General features: G+C 43.9%; 1 protein-coding gene across 2 annotated transcripts in view; it reads left to right on the plus strand.

Moving 5' to 3' along the window:
- Positions 1-25,911, plus strand: part of PATL1 (PAT1 homolog 1, processing body mRNA decay factor) — a 166,418-nt gene that overhangs the window by 139,889 nt on the left and 618 nt on the right. For both annotated transcript variants that reach the window (XM_073686135.1, XM_073686136.1), the window contains 2 exons: positions 22,633-22,721; positions 24,865-25,014. In XM_073686135.1, the coding sequence (XP_073542236.1) occupies positions 22,633-22,721; positions 24,865-25,014 (239 nt within the window). The remainder of the gene's footprint in view (positions 1-22,632; positions 22,722-24,864; positions 25,015-25,911) is intronic.

Genomic DNA, 25,911 nt, shown 5'->3' on the forward strand with positions numbered 1-25,911 from the left:
TTAGATATACAGCAGTGCTTTACAATTTGAACCATTCAGAGTTTTCCATTTCTGCATAAATGTGACCTAAAATTACATCAGATATTCACACAAGTCCTAAATCCAATTAAAAAAAAACAAATTAGGCAGTGATCCAATATAACCTCTCGATGCATGGTAAAAATATGTGAACCTTCTACGATTAGCAAATAATTTGAAGGTGAAATTGGAGTAGTTTATTCAGTCAATTGACAGACAATCAAGTGTGAGTGGGCAACCTGTTTTATTTAAAGAATGGGAATCAATGTTCACAACACGTTTGTGGAAGTGCCATGGTATGAACAAAGAAAATTTCTAAGGACCTTAAAAGAAGAGTTGTTGATGCTAATCAGGCTGGAAAAAGTTACAAAAACCATCTCTAAAGAGTTCTTCATCATTCTGCGGTTAGACAGATTGTGTATCAGTGGAGGAATACAATTTAGTACCTTCTCTAGGAGTGGTTGGCTAATAAATGATATTATATTGTTCTTTGCAGTTATAAAGGAACACACGGTAACATCTAAGCAACTAAAGGCTTTTCTTACGATAATATTTATAAGTCTACCATCTGGAGGACACTGAAAAACAATTGTGTGTGCATGGCAAGATTGCAAGAAAGAAGCCACTGCGCTCCAAAAAGAGCATTACTACCAATTAGCAATTTGCTAAAGATCACCTGGACAAGCCAGGTGGTATTGGAACAGTGTTATTTTGGACAGTTAGACCAAAACGGAGCTTTTTAGTTTTAAATGAGAAGCATTCTCTGTTTAAAAACGGAAACTGTATTATAGTATAAAAACTCATATCCTCGGCGAAAGACTGTGGTAGTAGTATGTTTTGGCCATATTTTACTGCATCTGGGCTTGCTAAATTGGTGGAACAATATATTTTGACATTTTTCCTTTACAATTTGCTCATAAAATTTTTGACTTTTTTCCATGAGCTGAATTTCCAGAGAGTGTGGATTATGCAGCAAGACAACAACCCAAAGTACACAAGTCGATATATACAAAAGAACGGTTAAAGAAGAATAATGTTTTTGAACATCAAACGTACTGACCTTAATTCAATTGAAATGTTGTGAAAGGACCATAACCCCTTTCTGACGTGGGGTGTAACAATACGTACCTGGGCCTTATAGACCAGGTACGCATTATTACGCCCTGGCGATCGCGGCCGCACACAGGCTGTGCAGGCATGATCCCCGCCTGGTGTCAGCTGATTCTAACAGCTTACACCTGGTACCATGTGCCAGGAGCGGTCCCGCACCGCTCCTGGCACATTAACTCCCAAAATGCTGCGATCAAAATCGATCGCATTTCCAGGGCAGGCTGTGGTAAGACCGCCCCTCAAACCTTGGATCGGAGACCCCGCGCTTTCAGCACGGGGTCCTGATCGTTGCCACGGTGACCCCATTGTCTTCATTACGACATCCGGGTCACCAGACATCAGCAAGTTAGATCGTGCTCAATGCATGATCTTCGTAACTTGTGTCTGCAGGGCTGACAGGCTGCACAGCGTAGAGATGCTACATCTCTCTACGCCTTGCAAGCTTTCAGCCTGCAAAAAATGAAAGTCCCATAGTGGGACAAAGTTTAAAAGTGAAAAACAGTGAAAACAATATTTTACTTTTATTTTTAAAAAAAATCCAAAAAAATAAAAATGTACTGTACCCATAAATAAATATTTGAGAAAAAAACAAAAAAAACAAAACCGTAAGTACTCATTTGGTATCATCACTTCTGGAACAACCTGACCTATTAACTGTCTCACTAGTTAACCCATTTAGTTAACGCAGTAAAAAAAATGAAAAAAGAAGCAAACGATTCTTTATCATACCGCCAAACAAAAAATTTAATAAAATGCGATAAAGACAAATGTAAATAAAAATGGTACCGCTGAAAACGTCACCTTGTCCCGCAAAAAAACATGCCGTCATACAGCTCCATCAGCCGAAAAATAAGTTGTTAGCTCTGAGAATAAAGCGATGCAAAAAAACCTTTTTTCTATAAAAGTTTGTGTAAAAGCGCAAAAAAATAAAAAATATAAATGTAGTATCGCTGTAAACATACTGACTCATAAAATAACGCTGCCTTATCAATTTTACCACTTGTGGAACGGCATAAAGAAAACAAAAAAACACAATTCCTAAATTGTTGGTTTTTGTTTATTCTGCCTCCCAAAAATCGGAATAGAAAGCGATCAAAAAAGGTCACGTGCCCAAAAATGGTACCAATAAAAACGTCAAATTGTCCCACAAAAAACAAGCCCTTACATGACTATCGGCCGAAATATGGAATAATGATTGCAAAAACTAGTCTTTGCAAGAAAATAAAGCGTCTTTTAGTGTGTGACAGCTGCCAAACATAAAAACCCGATATGAATCTGTTATCGCTGTAATCGCACCGACCCGCAGAATAGAGTCGTCTAATCACTTGTATATCAGGAGGAAAGGAAAGGCGTAAAAAATAAACTCTAGGGTTGGGGTTAAAGTTGTTTTGAGGTTAGGATTTTTTCAAAAGTAAAAGAAAAAAAATTGACGATATGGCGACTAGTGTTGAGCGCAAGTGCTCGCTACTTGAATTTGCATCGGGTGCTCGGGTATGCACCGAGTATCGCGGGTGCTCGAGTGACATGCTCGAGTTTCTGCCCCATATGTTTCACGGCTGTTATACAGCCAAAAAAAAACTTGCCGAAATTGCCTGCCATGTACGATCGATCCCTGCATGTTTTTTCTTGGTGTCTTAACAACCGTGAAACATTGTGGGGCGGTTACTCGAGCTTTCCACTCGAGCACCCACGATACATGGTGCATACCTGAGTACTGGATGCAAACTCAAGTAGCTAGCACTAGCGTTCAAGACTAATGACAACTTATTCAGTATAATGACCTAATGTTATTAAATTCTGTATCTTACCTCTGGGTTCAAAATGTTCACTATACCCCTTGATAAAATCCTTGAGGTCTAGTTTCTAAAATGGGGTCACTTGTGGGGGGTTTCCACTGTTTAGGCGCATCAGGGGCTCTCCTAACTCGATATGGTGTCCGCTCTCGATTCCAGCCAATTTTGCGTTCAAAAAGTGACACAGAGCTCCTTCCCTTCTGAACCCTGCCGTGCACCCAGACAGTGTATTTTCCCCACATTTGGGGTATTTTTTACTCAGGAGAAATTGCACAACAGTGTTTGGGATCCATTTTTTCCTCTTACCCTTGTGAAAATAAAAAAAAATGGGGCATTTTTGTGGAAAAGTTTGATCCTTTTATTTTCACGGTTCTACGTTATAAACTTCTGTGAAGCACCTGGGGTTCAGGGTGCTCACCACACATCTAGAGGAGTTCCTTGAGGGGTCTGGTTTCCAAAATGGGGTCAGTTGTGGGCGGTTTCCACTGTTTAGGCACATCAGGGGCTCTCCAAACACGACATGGCGTCCGCTAATTATTCAAGCAAATTTTACATTCAAAAAGCCCTTCCGTGTGCCCAAACAGTGGTTTTCCCCCACATATGGGATATCGACGTGCTCATGAGAAATTGCACAACAAATTTTGTGGTCCATTTATCTTTATGGCTTAATTTGGGGACACAGGTAACTGAGTGTGTGCTGCTTTCGCTAGGAGGCTGACACTATGCTAGAAAAAAAAGAGTTATCTCCTCCTCAGCAGTATACACCCACCGACTGGCACTAAACTCGCCAGTTTAAGCTCAGTGTCAGTAGGAGGCGGACCTGGATCTCATCCCAGATCAGTTTTTTTCTTCTTTTTTAGGTACCCTGTTGTTTGTTAATCTTTTCTTTTTCAGATTTTTCCTTCCCAGGGTAACAGGGTATAATATCTCACCCTGTTTTCCCGCACAGGTGTGGCTGAGAGAGCAAGGTAGTGTCACCCATGTCGCCTACTCTCGATCTGCGAAGTAGGACAACTAACCTCTCACCTATCTGTGCTCAGGAGGACCGGAGAAGATCAGTCCTGCTTCACATCTCATCGCCAGCACCCTCCTCGGACCGAGCGGGGAGGAAGACTGGGCCACTAGAAGTGGCCTTCCCCCTTCACAGGGGTTGATCCAGTCTTCTGCATGGTCCGAGATCGTGCGGGATGGATGCCCCTCCAGTGATCCTGAGGCTCTGCCCACTCTACTGGCATGGCAGTGGTAACCGCACCCCCTCCTTTGTCCCCGCAAATTCCAGAAACAAAGAGGGGGGGGGGGGAGCTGTTTTCTATTTACACTCTAAAGTAAATATTCACCCTGCACGGAAACGCCCTATTTTTGAGCATGTTTATTACACAAAACCGCCCTTCCTCTTACTCCTAGCCGCCATTCCCTCTTTGCTGGACACAGCTGACCTGCTGAGGAGAACCAACTTCGGCTGGGGCGTCACTCACCTGACGGGACCCTCTCATCTGACCAGGTGGACTCTGTCCAGGCTTTAGCTTCCTTCAGCAGTATCTAGCAACTGCATTATCAGGCACTCAGACACATACATATGATCGGGCCCTGGCAGCCTCTCTCCCGCCCCTCTCCTAATATAATGCACTATGCCTGCGCCCTCTGTAATAAGTGGCCAACAGGCCTGGCCTCAGCTTTCTGCCCAACCTGCAGCCCTTACAGCATGTCTTCATCTCAGGAGCCCTCCACCGCCCGGGAAAACAACTCACCCCCTCCTCCGGAGTGGGCCGTTGCCCTTTCTAATTCCGTGTCAGACCTCACCAAGATTTCGCAATCCTTGATCCAGGTCATGGAACGTTTACCCCCTTCATCAGCGGCTTCCACCGCTCCGAGCGTTCCTCAGCAGGATTTGCAGGCACCCAGTTGCCGTGCTCGCATGGACAGGACAGGGGCCACACCCAGGAAGTGGACACTCTCTCCTTCCTCCAGATCAGAATCCACATCCCCAAGCTGCCCTCAGTCCTATCTTCCCCTGAAATATCCCCCGCCTCCATTTCTGAGTCTGACTCAGATTCTGATGCAGGTCAAAGATCCAAAATGCAGGATATGGTTGACAGCCTCATACCCTCAATATTAAGGAAGACTAGTACGCTCCTCCCTCTGGACCACGCCTAAGTCCATTTCCGCCTGGCAAAAGTCCTATGTCAGGGCCTTAATGCTTCAGCTCCCACATAGGATATGGCAGATCTAGCGGACCAAATTGCCCACGCTGGAAAGTATCTCTTAGCTACTTCCCTAGATGCAGCCAATTGTTCAGCTCGGGCCAGCAGCAATACCATAGCCATACATAGGCTTAAGGCCTTAAACGCTGACCCCCAGTCCAAAAAATCCCTTGCCAATCTCCCTTTTCAGGGCTCATGACTTTTTTTGGGGCTAAACTAGATCAGCTCATCTGACGTAACCGGGGGAAAAAGCACCTCTCAGCCGAAGCCCAAAAAGTCCGTTCAACCCCAGACAGACGCCTCAATTTTGCTCCTTTCGCATCCCCCAGGATTCCAACCCAACAGGACAGGCATCCGATCCAAAGGGAAAGAAGAAATCCTTCATTCAAACCCGCCCTGGCCTGGCGCAGACAGGGAACCCCCTAACAGAGCCTCAGGACCCCTGACCTAATACTCCTCTGCATGACTTGCCACACCCACCTGGAATTCCTTTCAGGTTGGGCTGCCGTCTCCTCCTTTTCCAGGATGCATGACTAGTGCAGTCGACGCCTGGGTCAGAGAAATAGTCTCCACAGGCTACAAAATAAAATTTTCCACCCTTCCACGCAATCGTTTTTCTTGTCCCGTTCCCCAAAAGAACCGGCTCACATTTCATGTTTTTTCAATGCCATTTATTCCCTCCTAGCATCAGGAGTCATCATTCCCGTACCCCCATGTCAGGGAAATATTGAGGAATATTGAAAATATTCTTCTTTCCCCTGTCATAGATATTGACCATTTCTCCCAAGCCTCCCTTCACCCCCTCCCTTATTCCCCTTTTGGTCAGTACAAGAACTGTCTCCATAAAAATCTCAGCACAAAGCCCCAATTAACAGTCATGAATAAGGCCTTAAACGCATGCCGCCAAGAAGTGCCACCAAGCTACTTAAAATGTGAGCATCCTTCTCCCTGGAAGACGCAGGGGGTGCTTAAAACTCAGGCTTGCAATAATTTACGTGTAACTGTGGAAGCTTGCTTCTCTAGCTACAAAAAGAAATTTCCAGGCTCTCTGGAGCCGAAAACGAAATATGAAATATTGTAAGTTCCATACGTCTGACAATAACGGGACCCATATTTTTTGGGGTAGGACCAGCTAGGGAATGATTGGGATATTTTTCTGTCGCTGTAAAAACCCTCCGTAGAGCTGTAGCGCAAAAACACCAGAATAGCAGACTGCAGCTATGTGATGTGTGGTCTCTAAATGAAGGTAAAATCATAATAGAAAATATGATACCACTTTTGGGCTTCTGGTATCAACGAGCGATAAGATCCCAAAAAACAGGTTTTTAATACATTTGAGGAGTGGAGCCTGATCCCACATTATGTCATCACAAGGGGTGTGTTGGCTGATCTTCACCTTAGGCATAAGAGAGCCGAAGGAAGATTGATCAATGTTCTTTGCCCTGGAGTATATGTCTAGCATAGCGGAGGAACCTGTTCAATGACTGTTTAAGCGGAGCGTCTCCCCTCCACCTATAATGAATCGTCGCAGCGATCTTTTATAGTGTAAGTAAGTTTCTCCTTTTTATCCTGTTTTATTTGTGTAACTGCTTATGTATTTTAATGTCTCCTTTGTAACAACCTTGTATATATTTTTTCTAAACACTGCCTCCCTTTTGGATTAATATAAAACTTAATAGTTCTGTTTCTTTTGTCCTGTAATTGTTCCCTCCCCCGAAGCCATATACGCTACCAAAACTCAGGCGTCCGCCCGGGCCTTTATTATATTTCAAGTCTGGACGGTGGTGGCAGCGAATAATAATAACAATTGGGCTATCGTGAAGCCGACAGTGACGATGGAGGAGGGCGTAAACACATATTCCATGCGTTAGAATACCGAGGTGTGACTCCATACGCTCACTGATCGCTTACCGATGCCTAAGGAGTGAGTAGTCTGGATCGTGTGCTCGCAATTCCGGGCGAAATACTGACCGCGTGACCGCAACGGCGACATATTGCTGATCTCCCCGGTGTCGTCACTGTGGAATACCTGACACCTCAGAACAACGCTTCAAGAGTTTTTATTCCAACCTATTCATAGTCCCAAAGAAGGATGGATCTCTCCCTCTGATCTTGGACCTCAAGCTCCTAAACTGCCAGGCGCGACTCCGCCACTTCAGGATTGAATCTCTCCGCTTGGTGATCTCATCCATGGAACCCAAGGAGTTCCTCTCCTCAGTGGACATTCAAGATGCCTACCTCCACATTCCAATTTGCCAGTCTCATCAAAGGTTTCTTCGATTTGCGACCCTAAGCAATCATTATCAGTTTACAGCTCTTCCATTCGGCTTAGCTTCGGCCCCCAGAGTGTTCACCAAGATGATGCCAACCGTCATGGCCATCCTCTGCTCCAAGGGAATCCTCATCATTCCTTATTTGGACAAACTATTAATCAAGGATTGCTATCGGAGCCTCCAGATCTCTCAACACTCTCTCTTGTCTCGGCTGGATAGTGAACAAGGACAAGTCCTCCTTAACCCCTTCCCAGCGTCTGACCTTGCTAGGCATGACGTTCGACACCTCACGTGCCAAGATTCTCCTCCCAGAGGACAAGATCACGGATCTCGGACGGGACATCCGTCTCCTAACACGCCTTTCCCATCTACCTCTGCGACTCTGCATGCGAGTCCTGGGAAAGATGGTCACGGCCATGGAAGCCATCCCATTTGGCCAGTTTCAGACCCGCCCACTCCAGCTAGCCCTCCTGTCAGCATGGGATAGGAAAACTTCCTCCCTAGATCGTCCCATTCTCCTGCCTCACCGAGTCATACAATCCTTCACTTGGTGGACCCTTTTCCCCCTCCATCCGCCGAGGGAGATCCTTCCTCCCTCTCAGATGGCTAGTAATCACGATGGACACCAGCCTCCTCGGATGGGGAGCGGTCTTCCTTCACCATATGGTTCAGGGGTGCTGGAACGTCCTAGAAGCATCCCTTCCCATCAACCTGCTGGAAATCAGGGCCATCGACCGCTCTCTCCTCCATTGGCAGGACCTTCTGGTGGGACAACCAGTCCGGATCCAGTCAGACAACGCCATGGCCGTGGCTTACATAAATGATCAGGGCGGCACTCGAAGCAGGTCCGTCCACTCAGAAGTCTCACGGATCCTCCTCTGGGCTGAACGTCATGTGCCAGCAATATCAGCAGTTCACATACAAGGGTTGGAAAACTGGGCCGCAGACTTCCTAAGTCGACAGAACCTGTCCTCAGGCGAGTGGTCTCTACACCCAGAAGCGTTCAGTCAGATTTGTCAAAGGTGGGGCACCCCCGACGTCGCTCTAATGGCGCCACGGGTGAATCGCAAGGTCCCTCACTTCGTAACCAGGTCTCGAGACCCTCAAGCTAGCTCTTGCGACTCCCTATTCATCCCGTGGGCTCAGTTCCGCCTACCTTATCTCTTTCCACCCCTCCTGTTGATCCCCAGAATTATCAAGAAGATCAAGCTGGAAGGAGTTCTGTTTCTTCTCATGGGCCTCATACTGGCCAAGAAGGGCCTGGTATCCGGAACTGGTCAATCTACTATCAGATTTACCCTGGAAGCTTTCAGAGCGAGCAGATCTGCTCTCTCAGGGTCCACTCTGCCACCCTAATTCTCAGTATCTCAATTTAACGGTACGGCTGTTGAAGCCGCGGTGCTGAAAGAAGCGGGTTTCTCCCCTCAGGTCATACAGGCCTTGATCAGCTCAAGAAAACCTGCTTCAGCTCGTATTTATCATCGTACCTGGAAGTCCTTTATTCGATGGTGCGAAGACAACCAATCAGCTCCCATGTCCTTTTCCTGCCTATCCTCCCATACTGTTTCAACGTAATCTAGCATCTAGGCCTCAAGTTAAGAAGTTCCTACAAGGAGTGGCCCACCTAGCTCCACCGTACTGCCATCCAGTAGATCCTTGGTATCTCAATCTGGTGTTAGGAGCCCTTCAGGCACCCCCCTTCGAACCTATCCAGAAAATTACCACATCCTTTCTTTCCTGGAAGGTCGCATTCCTACTAGCCATCACATCCATTAGAAGAGTCACTGAGCTGGCAGCTCTTTCCTGTCGTGCCCCGTTCTCGTCATCCATCAGGACAAGGCGGTTCTTAGACCCGTACCTTCCTTCTTACCCAAGGTGGTCTCTGCCTTTCACCTAAATGAGAACATCGTCCTGCCATCCTTTAGTCCTTCTCCCACACATCCTCTTGAAAAGGCTCTGCATAGCGTGGACTTGGTCAGGGATTTACGTTGCTACCTCTCAAGGTCTGCTTCCTTTAGGCATTCTGACTCGCCATTCGTCGTCCCTGAAGGCCTTTGCAAAGGGCTCCCTGCTTCATAAATTCACGATCTCTCATTGGATTCGCTCGACGGTCCTGGAAGCTTATAGAACAAAGGGCAAACTACCCCCTCCGGACGTAAGGGCCCACTCTACCTGGGCAGTGGGAGCTTCCTTGGCTGTACGACACCAGGCATCGGCCACGTAGGTTTGCAAGGCAGCTACCTGGTCGTCTCTCCATACCTTTTACAAAATTCTATAAAGTTCATACCTGCTCCTCAGCGGACATCGGACTAGGTAGAAAAATGCTGCAGGCACCGATCGCCCGACCTGATAAGCGCAGAATTCATGTCGCGCCCCCCCCCTTCCTTTTGGGACTGCTTTTGGACGTCCTATAGTTAGTTACCTGTGTTCCCCAATGAAGGCTCCAAGAAAGAGAGATTTTACGGTAAGTACCAAAAATCCCTCTTTTCATGTTACCCTTGCGAAAATAAAAAAAAATTGGGTCTAAAGTAACATTTTTGTAAAAAAAAAAAGTTAAATGTTTGTTTTCTTCCCCATTCCAAAAATTCCTGTGAAGCACCTGAAGGGTTAATAAACTTCTTAAATGTGGTTTCCAGGACATCCCCCTCACAGCACAATGGAGGACATTCTTCTTATCTTTTCAGGGACAGGAAACACTGAGAGGTTAAAAACTCTCCCCTTCCTCCACCCCTCAGTGTTTATTCCTGTCCCTGTGAGGATAGGAACAGAGAGGAAGAAGAGAAGTGCAGGGGATCATACATGCTAACGGGCTCAGAGGATCGGGCGGCTCAGCTTCTCTGTCAAGAGGTTGACAGCGGACACCCCCCGAATGGGGGTTCCTCAGCCCAGCCATTGTAGCGCTGCTCCTGGCTTTGGAGCCGCTTCCCTCCTGCGAGGGCTCTCGACTCCGGCTCCTGCCTCCTGCATGCGTTCCGGCCCAGTGTGCACGCACCTCTGGTGGTGTCAGGGGAGTGTGCGCGAGGCAGGGCGCGAAATTTGAACCAGCCTATGCTTCATGTGAAGTAATGCTGCATTGCTGATGTGACACCGCTTCCCTCCATGGTGAGCTCTCTTCTTTACCAGCTCCCCCTGTTCCTGTAACGGGTGTGGAGCCAGCACAGGTAAGTGCACGGTGTAATATCATTTGAAAGGGCTAGGCCTCTGGGGTGATGCAAGCCATATGCCGAAGCTGGGCTTTGAGCCTCATATTCTGAGGTTTGATTTCAGATACGCAGCTAGGCCTCAGACCTCTAGGTTAAAGTTAGACCTCATGTCTGGGCTACATCTTATGATTTGACTCCAGTTTGTCGCATGTCATGGCTCCACAGGGCCTCATGATTGGGCTTCAGAGTCTGACTTATGCTGAGCGTGTTTTCTTATTTTTTGAATAAATAAGTGCTGCAGACTAGCTACTCCATCCAAAGGAGGACTCAGGGTGTTAATACTGCACATTGTCTCTGTGAAGGTTGCCCTCCAGTTGCGCCTCATTAATTAGCTCCTTCAGGTGGGGCTAGTCAGACAATTGAGATGTACTACTCAAGGTGGAGGTTTATCCTGAGTTCAGTTGAATTACTCTCTGGCATGTAACTCTGAGTTTGGCCTCTTGTCTAGCTTTCAAGCATGACTAGTGCCTCTACTGCGTCATTGTGCCTCTGTGCTGCGTCATTGTGCCTCTGTGCTGCGTCATTGTGCCTCTGTGCTGCGTCATTGTGCCTCTGTGCTGCGTCATTGTGCCTCTGTGCTGCGTCATTGTGCCTCTGTGCTGCGTCATTGTGCCTCTGTGCTGCGTCATTGTGCCTCTGTGCTGCGTCATTGTGCCTCTGTGCTGCGTCATTGTGCCTCTGTGCTGCGTCATTGTGCATCATAGTGCATCATTGTGCTGCTTTGCTTCATAGTGCTTCATTGAGCACCCTTATGCCTCATAGTGCATCTGTGCTTCATAGTGCATCATTGTGCCTCTGCTTCAAAATATAGCGGACTCAGGAGGATCGGGCGGCCCAGCTTCTCTCTTTCCCTGTCAAGAGGTCCGCAGCCGACACCCTCCCCCCCTAAAGGGGGGATTCCTCAGCCAGTGTAGTGCTGCTCCTGGTTTCCGAGCCACTTCCCTCCAGCGAGGTCTCTTGGCTTTGGCGCAACCCTCCTGCACGCCGAAGACCCGGATCCAGTTTCTGGACGCAACTCCGGTGACTATTTCCGGCCGCGCTCTTTTTGAAAAATTTAAAGGTACAGTCGGCGTGCGTTCCAGGATGGAACGCATGAAGCAGAGAAATCGCCAGACATGTAGTAGATAAGGAAGTTGCTGTATCTGATTTGTCCCGCTGAGCTGGAGACAGTCTAAAATGGAGGATTCTGGCAAAACAGACCCTATCAGAGCTGCCTGTGGTACACGTGAATGGAGGTAGATAGTAACACCCTCGTGAGGGGGATTGAATTTTGCAGTACTTATGGTCATAAGGTCCCCACCCCTCCTAAATAAGATGTGTCCCTCTGTTTTATAAGACAGGGGTCCCACTAACCCATCAATAACAGGTAAAAAAGAATAAGGAAAATACGGAGAAGCTGAAAAGATGTGCCATGATCCCATTTCATCAGGATTATCAAAGATATCCCCGGTTCGCCATAAGATCCAGGGAGCAAATTCATCATTTCCAGTTGTTTCGTCTTCCCTTCGGTCTAGCCTCAGCTCCGGGTTTTTTTTTTACAAAACTGGTAGTGGAAATTGTAGCCCACTTAAGACATACAGGGATTATCTTGCTTTCATACCTCGACGATTTCCTTCTGTTGGCGGGTTCTCATCAGGAGCTTCTAGATCACATAAAGGTTTCTGTTTCTACTCTTCAAAGACTAGGTTGGCTAATTGGGACAAATCGGATCTAGATCCCGGGCCCAGAAAGGTCTTTTTGGTGGTTACCTTAGACTCTCTCAAGAATCTCATTTTTGCCCCTAGTGGCACAGAAATCATTAAGAAAAGAGAGATCAGTTCTCAAGGAGTCGTTGCTCTATCAGAAGTGCAGTGAGGATCCTTGGATTGATGACTGCCTGCATTCTGTGTCGGGTGCCGTCAGGGTGGACTTTTCCAAAATCTCCAGGTGGGGGCAGCTTGGATCCCTTCCCTGTCTGTAGTAATTACCACCGCCATGAGTCAGTCGGGTTGGGGCGCCCACATAGAAGAGAGGTTTTTTCAGGGGATCTGGTCACCAGAAATTTGCACAAGATCCTCGAATTACTGGGAACTTCAAGCTGTATGGGAAGCCCATCCACTAATAAAAAAAACAAACATGTGAAGGTCCTGTCGGACAACACAATGACAGTGGCTTTTCTACGTCACCAAGGAAGGCCAAAACATTCTCTACTTCAGGGTCTCGGTACAAAAATGTTTCTTTGAGTGGGAAAGATGGTCTTATATCCGCTGTCCACCTAGAGGGGGGCCAAAAATCAGGTGGCAGACTTCCTAAGCATGCGGAAGATCTGTCTCACAGAATGGGAACTAAATATGCAGTTTTTTTTCCGTCTGACCAGTCATTGGGGTACCCCCCAATTAGACCTTTTTTTGCGACAAGCAAAAATACAGAAGTCAGGAAATTCTATTCCCTGAATCCCCAGTACAGTCCAGAGGGGATAGATGCTTTATCCCAGCAATGGAACGAGGGCCTGTTATATGCATTCCCACACTTAATTCCAAGAGTGTTAAGAAAGGTGCAGGATCATCAGGCAAGAATAATATTGATAGTTCCCTTTTGGCTGAAGAAGAGCTGGTTTCCTCTCTTGGCGGAAGTGGCGCTGGAGAGGCTGGCCCTGCTTCCTTGAGAAGGGACCTTCTTCATCAGGGTCCTTTTTTTTTTTTTTTGCCAAAATGTGGACAAATTACATCTTTCAGCATGGATTCAGAGAGGCAGGAGAGGCAGATCCTGAGGTCCCGGGGGTTTTCTGATCAAGTGATTACGGCCTTACAGGCCAGTCGTAAACCCTTCTCCTCAGCCACATATAAGATCTGGAAGAGGTTCTGTTTGAAATACGGAGATGTAACAATTGATATTTCTAACCTCAGTATTCCAAAAGTCTTAGATTTCTTACAAGCAGGATTTAACAAAGGATTAAAGCCAAGTACGCTGAGAGTCCAACTTTCGGCCCTAAGCACGTTCTTGGACACTCAATTGGCAGCTAATCCCTGGATAGCTAGATTTTCCAGGGCGGTTCAGAGGTTAAAACCCTGGGTGAAGAAATCTTTCCACCTTGGGACCTCAACCTAAATGCTCTATGCAAACACCCATACAAACCAGCCAAGAAGTTGAGCATTGGCAGGCTCGCTTTTAAAACTGCTTTTCTAGTAGCAATTACAATGGCTAAAAGAGTGGGAGAATTGCAATATCCTAAAAATCAGTTTTTGTTTTTTTTTTGTTTTTTTTTGCATTCCCTGGACGTCAGTCAGGCAGTCATCTCTTATTTAGAAGCCACTCAGAATTGGAGACCTTATCACAACCTGTTTATCCAATATGGGGGGGCGGGGAATAGGGGCTGCTAAAAAGACTATTGCTAAATGGATTAGGTTGACGATAGGTCTGGCCTATACAGCACAAGAGAAGGTCCCTCTGGAATGGTTTGAGAAGCCCATTCAACCCGACCAATGGCCACTTCATGGGCTGAGAAGGTGGGGCCTTGGTGGAGCAGATATGTACTGCTGAAACATGGTCAAGCTTTAAGTACATTCTCTAAACATTATAAACTAGATGTGTTAGCTGGTCAGAGAACGGCATTTGGTAGAAAGGTTCTCCATGCGGTAGTCCCACACTAACTCAATACTTTGGTATTCTCCATGGTGCTGTCAGGGGGTTGTCCTGGAAAGCGGTAATTAGACTTACCGGTAATTATATTTCCAGGAGTCCATCCTGACAGCATAGTTAGTTTCCCTCCCTTACTTGTTTGTGTCCAATGTGAAGTAACATTGGTATATAGAGTAATAATAAATTTTGTTGCATCCATCCAGGTATTGTACTTAGAAATGCACTGAGGGGTGGAGGAAGGGGAGGGCTTTCAACCTCTCAATGTTTCCTGTCCCTGAAAGGATAAGAAGGACGTCCTTCATGGTGCTGGCAGGATGAACTCTTGGAAATATAATTACTGGTAAATCTAATTACCGTTTTTGAGCACCTTGAGGGGTGCAATTTTTAGAATGGTGTCACTTTTGGGTATTTTCTGGCATAAAGGCCTCTCAAAGTCACTTCAAAAGTGATGTGGTCCCTACAAAAAATGGCTTTGTAAATGTTGTTGGGAAAAATGAGAAATTGCTGGTCAACTTTTAACCCTTAACTTCCTAACCCCAAAAAATTTTGGCTCCAAAATTGTTCTGATGTAAAGTAAACATGTCGAAAATGTTATTTATTAACTATTTTGTGTGACACATCTCTCTGATTTAAGGGCAAGAAAATCTAAAGTTTGAAAATTTCAAACCTTGGCATGCCAGAGCCGGTGTCACTCTCCACAAGGAGAAACGTTACCCCTTAGACCTCAGTCCAGAGCCTCTCACCTAGCCAAATCCGTTCTCATACTTTGCACTGACTAAGGCCAACAGCCCGAAACACCGTGTCTGCAAATTGAGATTCTGATTTGGGTATTATCCTAAGTCATATTGCACGACTCGTTAAAGGGTCGATTGTGACTTGTAGGATTGCTGCTTCCCGTAGGTGGCGCTATAGAGTTCAAGTTCTCTTTTTCTCTGAAGAGGCAATTTGCATACAAAATGTTTGCAAAATTTTCGATTTTTTTCACAAAGTATCATATCGAAGAAATTTTATCACAATCATGAAGTACAATATGTACACGAAAAAACAATCTCAGAATCAGTGGGATCCGTTGAAGCGTTCCAGAGTAATTACCTCATAAAGTGACAGTGGTCAGAATTGTAAAAATTGGCCTGGTCATTAACGGGCAAACCACCCTCAGGGGTAAAGGGGTTAAACAAGCAATTCATTGAAGAAAACCGACCAACATAAGATTTTAAGCTGTTTTTTTTTTAGGGAGGAATGGGGTAAAATTCCTCCAAGCTGATGTGCAAGACTAATCAATAATTACTGGAAACGTTTAGATGCAGTTATTGCTGCTCAAGGGGGTCACATCAGATACTGAAAACAAAGGTTCACATACTTTTGCCACTAACCAGCATTGTGATATTGGATCATTCTCGTCATTTAAAAAATGAGTGATTTTTTTTATTACTCTTTATTGATTTGATTCACTGGATTTACTTTTAGGACTTTTTATAAAATGTGATGGTCAAGGTTATTTAGAAATATGGAAAATTGTGAATGCTTACAAACTTTCAAGCACCACTATAGTATTCATAATTGTCTGAGTGTGGCAGTCATTTGTGGGTATAAAAAATGTCTCCTGTTCTTTACTCTGTGTCTTGGAGCTACTGGAAATGCCAGTTAAGCCCAAACCAGGAGTGGGTGAAAAATACCGAAGAGGTGACGTGTTTCTATTATACTTTTCCTCCAATTGTTCCACTCCTGATTTTGGCTCACAAATACGGAGGTATAAAACTCACCAAATACTGATCGTTTGACCATAGCCTATCCCAGTTCACATGCTCTCGCTTCAACATCCAGAAAGTGCATAACTTTCTCATTGGCCTTTAGATTGGATTTCAACGGATATTTATCATTTAGATAATGTGCGAACATAAAATTGTGAATAAAGAGAAAATTTCAGCTCACCCCTGAGATGTAATCCCAGTCTGGCATGTAGCACTGCATCCTCGCTGCTGCACAGCGCCTGGGTCAATGAGGAAGTGAAGATGGACCAGCTCAACACAATTAATTAATTAAAATTCAACAATCTTTATTGGCAAATCCTTTTAAAAATTTGTAGAAAAGAGAAAAAATGGACATCTCAGATGACAAAGCATATATTATGGGGTGGTGTGTATAAAAAATGCCATACGCGTTTCGAATGAGAAACTCTTGAACACTGGCCATGAAAAAAATATTCTGAACTGGACTTGAGTATACTAACAATCATGGATACAAAAAACATATGAAAACAATCAAGAAAATACCAATCAGAGAAGACTAGACTGAATATATGAAAAGAAAAGGTGGAAACAAAACAAAAAATGTACCCTGGAAAACCTGAATAAGAAATATATGTAATACAATACATATGAACAACTATGTACTTATCATGTATGCATATGAGAGAGTCCTAGAGAAAACTTGTACAAGTAAAGGCAGAAAATATAAATAAGAGTGAAAAAGGGAGGGGGGCGACACAAAACCTGCAGACAATAAATATGTGCACGAATAAATGTTTAATAAACATTAACTGCAGAAAACTCTATATAAAAAAAAATTAAAACATTTTTTTTTTGTTTTATCCTTTTTCTTTGTCTTTTTCCCTTTGGACTCCGTATTACGCTTTTTATAGTATAACATAATTCCTCATCTGAGATTAAGCCCTAATGGAGCATATGTATTGAGAGAAAAATGAATAAATAAAAAAATATAAATAGAAAAATAGAAAAAAAATTCTCTTTTTTCTCCTTTCTCTCTTTCCTTTCAGGGCTCAATATTATGCTTTTAGTAATGTAACATAATTTCGCGTCTGAGATTAAGCCCTGATGGAGAATGTGTTCAGAGAAAATATCCAGAAAGCTTCTTTGTTGCGAACCGCATCCGTATGACTACCGCCTTTTACATGTTTCGGTATTTGTTCTATCGCGTATACACGCAGACCAATTTTACTGCGATTTTGACATTCCACAAAATGTTTTGAGATATTAGAGATGTTCCTATCTGGAGGCTCTTCAATGTCATAAAGGTGCTCCCTGATTCTAAATTTGAGCTTACGGATAGTTGAACCAACATATTTGAGGTTACAGATTGTGCATTCCACAACATAAACTACGTGATCACTATTGCAGTTGAAGAAGCTTTTTATACTGAATTTTTCACTCGCAATTGTAAAAATGATTGGTTTTAAACGACACTGTGCAGGTTTTGCACGGAGTTTGTCCACACTTAAAATAACTTTTTAATGATGACCATGTTTGAGATGTGGGTTTTTTGTGATGGTTAACGTGCAAACTAGGTGATAATACATTTCCTAGCGTTTTTGCTTTCCTTGGTACTATTCTCACTCCGTCTTTTAAGATGTTTGTAATGACTGGATCATCTTGCAAAATGTGTAGATTGCATCGCACTATGATTAAGGCTATGTGCCCACGATGCAGAAATGAGCGTTTCTGCATCTCCCTAGCAGAAAAAAACGCATGCGGATTGTACATGCGTTTTCCTGCCAGGGAGATGCGGAAATGAAGCGTTATTCACATGCATTTCCGCATGCGGATTGACAAGCGCTTTCCAAGCGATTAGCATCACTTGGAAAGTGCTTGTGACAACTAGGTCACACTATATGAATCCATGCAAACGGCATGGATTTATATAGTGTGACCCGAGAGAGTGGTAAAGTGGTAAAAAATAAACCAATACTTACCTTCCGATGGCCCCTGCAGGCTTGCTGCGCTCCTGTCCTGGCTGCCGTCAGATCTCAGTATGCTGTACTGAAAAGACCTGACGTCACATGACTGTGACATCAGCGCAGGTCCTTCAGTCCTGCGCGATCTGTAGGCAAGCACAGGGAAGGAGTCCGGGGGCCGTCGGAAGGTGAATATAATCTATTTTTTATTTTATTCTTTTTTTTTTTATGGTACCTGGGTGTGGAGGAGAGTCTACTGTCCTCCACACCCGGGTACCATCCGCACATTAGAACGCGCTAATTACGCAAGTACAGATGCAGTCTTGCGGAATTGGCGCGTTCTAATGCAAATCAATGGCGGCGAAAACGCAGCACTTCCGCCAAATTAATGGACATGCTTCGGATTTTTGAGTGTAGCATAAACGCCATGGAAAAATCCGCAGCATGGACATTGAAAGTGCGGAATTGCATTGGAGACTATGGGGGAAGGTTTACCAAGCGTTTCCCAAGCGTTTGCGCTGCGGAAATTTCACAGCGTAAACACTTGAAAAACGCATCGTGAGCACACAGCCTAAGAACCAAAACTGGCAAGCTGTTTTTTTTTATTTGATGTCATCCTAGTTTTATTAATTAAGTCCGTCCTATTCCTAGTGTTTGCAATCTGTTGTGCCCTGTTTAAGCTCCAATTGGGACAGTGTCGATCAGAAAGGCGCTGTCTGATAGTCCTGGATTCTGTGTCAAAGCTGGCACTAGAGCTGCAATTCCACTTAGCTCTAATAAATTCACCCACAGGAACAGCTTTAGTAACATGAAAAGGGTGGAATGAATGAGCATCCAAAACTGTATTATCTGCTGAAGGTTTTCTGTAGGTTTTAGTTACAATTGTGCAATTATTGACACCAATAAGTTCCAAATCCAGGCATACCATTTTTTCACCATGATGACTGTGTGAAATGCATGTTAAACTGGTTGTCATTAAGGTAAGAGATGAAATTTGGAATCTCTGATACCGCCCCCTCCCAGACAATGATCATATCATCTATATACCTAGCATATAGTTTTATTGAAGATGTGAATGGATTATGGATAGTATACATAAAACACTCTTCCCACCATGCCATAGTCAAATTGTCTACGGATGGTGAGAATTTGGCTCCCATCGCCACTCCGCTAATTTGCGAAAAGAACTTTCCATTAAACATAAAATAATTATGGTGGAGTAGAAATGAGAGCACATTTTCTATATACTCTGTAAGTTCAGGTGTGTAAGAACTGTACCTGTCCAGGTGGTATTGGACAGTCATAATAGCTGTGTGTTGGGGAATGCTGGTGTAAAGAGAAGAAACATCACAAGAAACCCAGGTGTATCTGTGGGACCATTTGAAATCTTGAAGCATACGCAAGACATCACGAGAATCCTGTAAAAAACCCGGTATTCTTTGTACCAATGATTGTAAGGCACTATCTAGCCATGCGGCCAAATGCTCATTTAATGAGCCTATTCCTGACACTATTGGTCTTATGCAAATAGGTGATAACGGTTTGTGTTTTAGGCAGCTCATGGATGATAGGAATAATGGGTGATTTTACCTCAAGGAATTTCGTTTCTTTTTTTGTCAGTATACCCAAAGAAAAACTTTCATCAATTACTTTTTTAGTTTTTTCTCTGAAAAATAAAGTAGGGTCACTAGGAAGTGGTAAATAAGTTTTTTTTGTCCTGTAAGTGCGACTCTATAGCAGCCACATAATCAATATCATTCATGACCACTACAGAGCCGCCCTTATCAGACATTCTTATAACCAGATTTTTATTTTTCATTAGGTTTTTCAATGCAATACTTTCATCTTTGGTTAAATTAGGTCTTTTCTTCTGAATAGATGTTTCACAGAGATTATTTAGATCTCTGGTAACAATATCCTGGAATCTATCCATTGCAGATGTTCTACATTGAACTGGATAAAAATCCGGATTCTTTGTAAAAAAAAAAAAAAAAAAAAAATCAGTCACTCTATTGGTCAGAGAGACATTCTGAGAGGGATTTAATTATTTTAGATGAAATAAAGCCTGTTGTTCACAAAAATCAAGATTCTTAAAATCATTGGTAATGATTAAAGAAAGGTTTATAACCTCAGGCTCTTCGGACCAAAAGTGTTTTTTGATGGTTAAATCCCGAATGAATTTGTTTATATCCTTAACAGTATTGAAAATATCCAGTCTATGATCAAAAGGAGCAAAATTCATTCCCCTAGAGAGAAGACTATGCTCAGCAGTTGACAGTTGATGAGATGACAGATTTATAACATTCATTGTCGTTTGCTCTGACTCCGTAGTAACCTATCTGATGGTAGTACGGTGTTTGCGTCCCTTTCTTCTACCGTGTTTTTTGACGGCCGAACATAAAATTATGCATGATTCCACTCCAAAGGATGAAAATATCATTTCATATAACGAGGCCACATATGTTACGAGACCATTCATTATCACTTGTAAATTGGATTCCGAAAAGAACATGAAGAAACTGTAAAACTTAATGCCACAGAGGACACAATCAAAGTTCTCTACTGTCTCAAGTAATATTCACACCCACATTGAAAGCAATTCTTTGTCAGGGTGATCTGTATAAGTGGCATCAGGAAGCAACATTTTTTTTTTTTTTATATTGCGCAGTGTGTGATTTTTACACCAGTTTTGTCTGACAGAGGTCATTCCTTCATTGTTGGAAATATTCGTATACAGTCTCTTAAAGAGAACCTGTCAGCAGGATTTTGCTAAGTAAACTACAGGCATTGTCATGTTGAGGCTGCTGCACTGATTAATATGATACCTGAGGTGAACAAATCCTTGTGGTTCTTGTATAATCAGTGTTTCCAGTTTTGAGTTAATGAGATTCTCATGCTTTGGGATGGGACTGTAGGCAGGGTCTTATCTCAGTGCTCTAGGCCAGATCTGCAAGAAAAGACAGGCCCGCCTGGAAGCACAAGAATGTTCCTCATCATAGAAACAGATAGCCAGATAGAAAGACAGATCTCTCTCTGGCCGCGCTGCTCTCCCTCTCTGGCCGCGCCGCTCTCCCTCTCTGGCCGCGCCGCTCTCCCTCTCTGGCCGCGCCGCTCTCCCTCTCTGGCCGCGCCGCTCTCCCTCTCTGGCCGCGCCGCTCTCCCTCTCTGGCCGCGCCGCTCTCCCACTCTGGCCGCGCCGCTCTCCCACTCTGGCTGCGCCGCTCTCCCACTCTGGCTGCGCCGCTCTCCCACTCTGGCTGCGCCGCTCTCCCACTCTGGCTGCGCCGCTCTCCCACTCTGGCTGCGCCGCTCTCCCACTCTGGCCGCGCCGCTCTCCCTTTCTGGCCACATAAGAACCACAAGACTGATTTCTTTACCTCAGGTATCATTTTAATCAGTGCAACAGCGACAACATGACAATGCTTGTAGTTTACTTAGCAGAATCCTGCTGACTGGTTCCCTTTCATGTCCAAACCACATAAGGTGATATCGGGTAAGTCAAACGATTGCATGCGTTGTAAGCAGTCGTTAGTATCCCTATCCCTTTAGACAATTTGATACAATTTACAGGCTATACAGATTCCTAGTTGGGATAAAATATCCATTAAGGCTATGTGCCCACGTTGCGGACCTGAAGCATATTTTTTACGCTTCTCCCTGGCGGGAAAATCGCATGCGGATATTACATGCGGTTTTCCCGCCAGGTAGAAGCGTTTGTGAGGCGTCTTTGCATGCATTTCCGCATGCGGGATATCAAGCACTTCTCCAAGCATCACTTGGAAAAGTGCTTGACAACTTGTTCAGAATGGTAAAAAATAAAAAAATAAAGTTTATACTCACCTTCTGATGCATTCTCTGCCCCGTCCGGAGTCTTGAGCGGCTCACTCTGTTGTGTGCAGGACCTGCGGTGACGTCATTGAGTCATGTGGTGGGTCACATGACTCAATGATGTGGCAGGTTCTTCAGACAACAACGCGACGGAGGGAAAACATCAGAAGATAAGTATAAACTTTATTTTTTTTACAGGTTCTTTGGTACCCAGGTCTGGATGAGAGTCTCCTCTCATCCAGACTTGGGTACCATCCGCACATTGATTCCGCTGCGCTTCCGCAAAATTAATGAACATGCTGCGGATTTTTGACCGCAGCATATACGCTGCGGAAAAATCCGCAGCATGGGCATTGACATTGCGGAATGCCATTGGGGACCATGGGGTGCGGATATACATGCGTTTTTCAAGCGTTTACGCTGCGGAAATTCCGCAGCATATACGCTTGAAAAACGCTATGTGGGCACACAGCCTAACTTTCACATATATAGTAACAACCAAATAAGTTAATTCTAGTAGGTTTTGATCTATTGGAATACTTCAGAATGTATTAAAAGAAATATACCTGGTGTCCTACCAAGAATTCATCCTGCATCTGTGGTCAATTTTTATTAAATGGATATGGGGTAAAACAGACTTCAGGCACACTCTAGGAAACCAGATGATTTTATCAGTAATGTGCACGCTCAATCTCCATGCATTCTGCTAAAACTAGATGGGCTATGCTTTCTGCCATGAGTGCAGGAGAAAGACTCCTCGACAGTAGAAGACTAGGCACTTTTCCTTATGATAAGGTGCCTACATGTTGAATCTACTTGAGAAAAGTGTTTAACTATTGCTTTTATTAGTATAGTAACATCACAACTTGCTCTTGTATTGTGCTTATTACCCCACAGCTCGGCTTGACCCTCCTTTGCCAGATTCTTGACCGAGGTGAAGAGTTGATGAGCTCTGAATGTCCTACCGCACTGAACCAATCTCTCTGGTATGTTGTTGTATCACCTGATAATTAAATGTATCTCCTCTACAAGACCATGTGTCCGAATCTTCAAAGCTTTTATACCATAAGTATCGTAAAAGTCACAAAATGTTTGCACGACCTGCAGTTGCTTAAGGATTCTGGCATTTTCATGACTTTGTACGTCAACTCTGCCAAATATGCGTGACGCTGGGGAGGAGTCTGGGTATGGCTATGCCTCTGTTGAATTCAACAGTCTGCCAGCGTTTTCTACCCCAGAAAAGCTACTTCTGTCTCTGACTGGAGTAGCATTTCTGGCACTGCACATGGAGGTGCACACCAATGACTAGAGGTGCCAAACTCGCTGAGCAGCGTGCGCCTGAATTTGGCGTTGTTTACTCTCCAGACCGGCGTAGCATGAGCATGCACTCGGCCTGATTATGTTTTTTGTATACACAGCATGTGATGTGGGTTCTGGTCTGTCAGCTCCATTTCACCATTCAATAAACTGGAAGCTGGACAACATTTTTCCCTCATCTATGAGAGCAATTATCTCTTAACGATTTTTATGCTGCTTACTTGCCCGCCTAAACGCACTTTATTTTCAGGACACCGCCCAATGAAAATGGGGAATGTGCTGTTGACCACATGATGCATTTTAGGACAGAGCGATCATATTGTAGTTATGTTATTGTTTTTTTTCTGTTTCCATCTTTTTGTTTTTTTGAGGTTTGGATAAACAGGCCAATAAACAAGCGCTGATTATCTCTTTTGCGCCATCAAGTTGTACGTTTGTAATCTTTTCTGGTTAACCCTGCCCTGTACCAGTGTGCAAGAATACTTCCCTTTGTCGCTTAAAGTGCCTCAAAGACTTGTCTAGTAGGGAACACATTTGTGTAACCTAATTTTTTTTTTTTTATGGCATGTGCCTCTACATAACGATTTCTTGACTATTCACAAGAAAAAAAATGGAGATTTGTTTATATACAGCAGATGCAGAGCTGTTAAGATGGTTCCTTTTGCATGTGTAACTGGTAGATTTGATATCTACTTTTTCATTTAGAAATCTAATAAAAATATTTGCTAGGACTCAATTGATCTTTGAACATAAAGATAGCACACAGGTTAATATCTCAGAATCAGTGGCTTTTTAAGATCCAGCATGTATTGAAACACATTTAAGGCACACAAGATGCATCTCCAGATACAGATGTCTGTTCTTTTGCTGTAAGGTGGTTCTGCGGTATATTGACAGTGAAAAGCTAGCCTGGAGAATGGATGAGAAGACATGCTCACTCCTGGAATCCGTCTTTCCGCTATTGCTCAGACAGCCTCTGCTAGACTGGAAGCGATGACCTGGAGCTTTCTTAATCCATACACCTGATGTTCTCCACCCTTATTGCACTTATGAAAAAAACACCGCAAAATAAGCAGCAGTATTTATCTGCCTTTTTGTGTGCAATTCAAATACTAAGCAGTCACCCCCTCCATGAAATGGTAGATTGTGAGTGCTTGTCTCATCAGTATTTGCACTTGTGTAGCCACCATCTTTATGAGTTTGCTGCACCCTGGTAGTGCATTTTGGTCTGAAGATCTGAGCATGTAAATATTGCTGCTTATTTTGCAGTGTTTTTTTCTTGAATCTTGGGGGAATTTTAATTCTTCTTATTGTGGCTTTGCTTTTTGCACCTTCCTTATGAGCAGAGCATAACATGACAGACAAAACGATGGAAAAAGAAAATATTCACTGTATACAGAAGCAAACATACTAAGATATGTCAAAGCTACATTAGTCATGTATCAGAGTGTGCGAATATCACATTAGGTACATGTTTTTTTTTTCTATAAGTAGTTTTTCCTGAGGTGTCTCTGAAATGTGATTGGTTGTAATGGGCCACTAGCCCACTTGACTTGGTTCCTAGACTAGGAGCGTCACTGATTTCTAGCAAGTATATAAAAAAAGAACTTCTGGAACTTGCAGACTTGTACAGCTCAACCTGTCATGTCCATTTTCCTTTTAATTTTGGTCCATATGCTGCCATCTGCTTTGTGTAATTAATGTATGGCTGAGCTGTAAGGAAAATGTATGTTTCTGTGTATAAACCTCTGCACAAGCAGGAATTAAACATTCATCTGCTTTTTAAATGCATTTGCATGCTTTGTGTTTTAGGACACCCCTTGTTGCCCAAGTTGCCCATTGCCTTTTGCAGATCCAAGCCAACTTCCTACCGCAGCCCCTCTGCTTTCCGGACACCGCTCTGCTGCACTTTTCACGTTACCTCGATGATCAGAGTCTCAGTCAATTGCAGTCAAAGTTCAGGTGAATTTTTTTTTTCTTTTTACCTGCTGTATGGAGCTGTATGCAATAAATGATTAAGGGTTTTTTTTTACCCTGAAATGCGTAAGCATCATGTTTTTTTTAATATGTACACATTCTGCCAATTGGTTTTTATCTTATATGATTACAGGGTAAGTTTTAACTGCTTTCCTTTGGTGCTAGAGAACATCCCCTTCTGGGCCATTCAGCGCATAGACAATGAAGACCTGAATAATCTGAGAGAGACTGGTCTGGTTTATAACACTGTATTGACTGCATACAACTGAAAAGCAGCTTGACAGAAGTCGGGCAATAGAGATCGCCCATCTTATTGTCATTGAAGATGTTGTCCACTACTTGGACAACCCCTTTTTAAGTGCTGTACTCCCCAGTGTAAACTAAAAATATCAGCTCACCTCCTGCATGGTGGCTCGCATGACTTTAACTTCATCATTTACATGCCTTAACAATCAGCCGCCTCTAATGGGCTGCAGGTCTCACTTCCTTCAGGCCTCCAAGGGAAGTATGACAATTGCGGCCAATTAGCGACGACTGATTGGCTGCAGCGCTCACTTGGCAGAACAATGCCACAGGAGAGCTGGCGCTAATATGTGGGAGAAGAATATATTATTTTTATTTTACATTGGCGAAAATTGTATTTAAGAAGAGGTTGTCCTAGTTGTGGACAGTCTATTTCATACTGCATCGTCACACCAGAAGATATACCACAAAAGGGAAGCTTGTATTTTAGAAGAGGAACGGGGTGGGGTGGGAGACTGGTCTTTGCTGTTTTGACACTTTAAGATCATACATAATATCCTAAAAGTTCTGCATCCCGGCATTCACTATGAGTGTAGCAGATAACTGGATGCAAAGGTCAGGATTTAGATGAACCATTTC

The sequence above is a fragment of the Phyllobates terribilis genome, unplaced genomic scaffold (genome assembly GCF_046119375.1).
Source record: "Phyllobates terribilis strain yellow unplaced genomic scaffold, ASM4611937v1 Scaffold_5__5_contigs__length_657084704, whole genome shotgun sequence".
NCBI lineage: Eukaryota > Metazoa > Chordata > Amphibia > Anura > Dendrobatidae > Phyllobates > Phyllobates terribilis.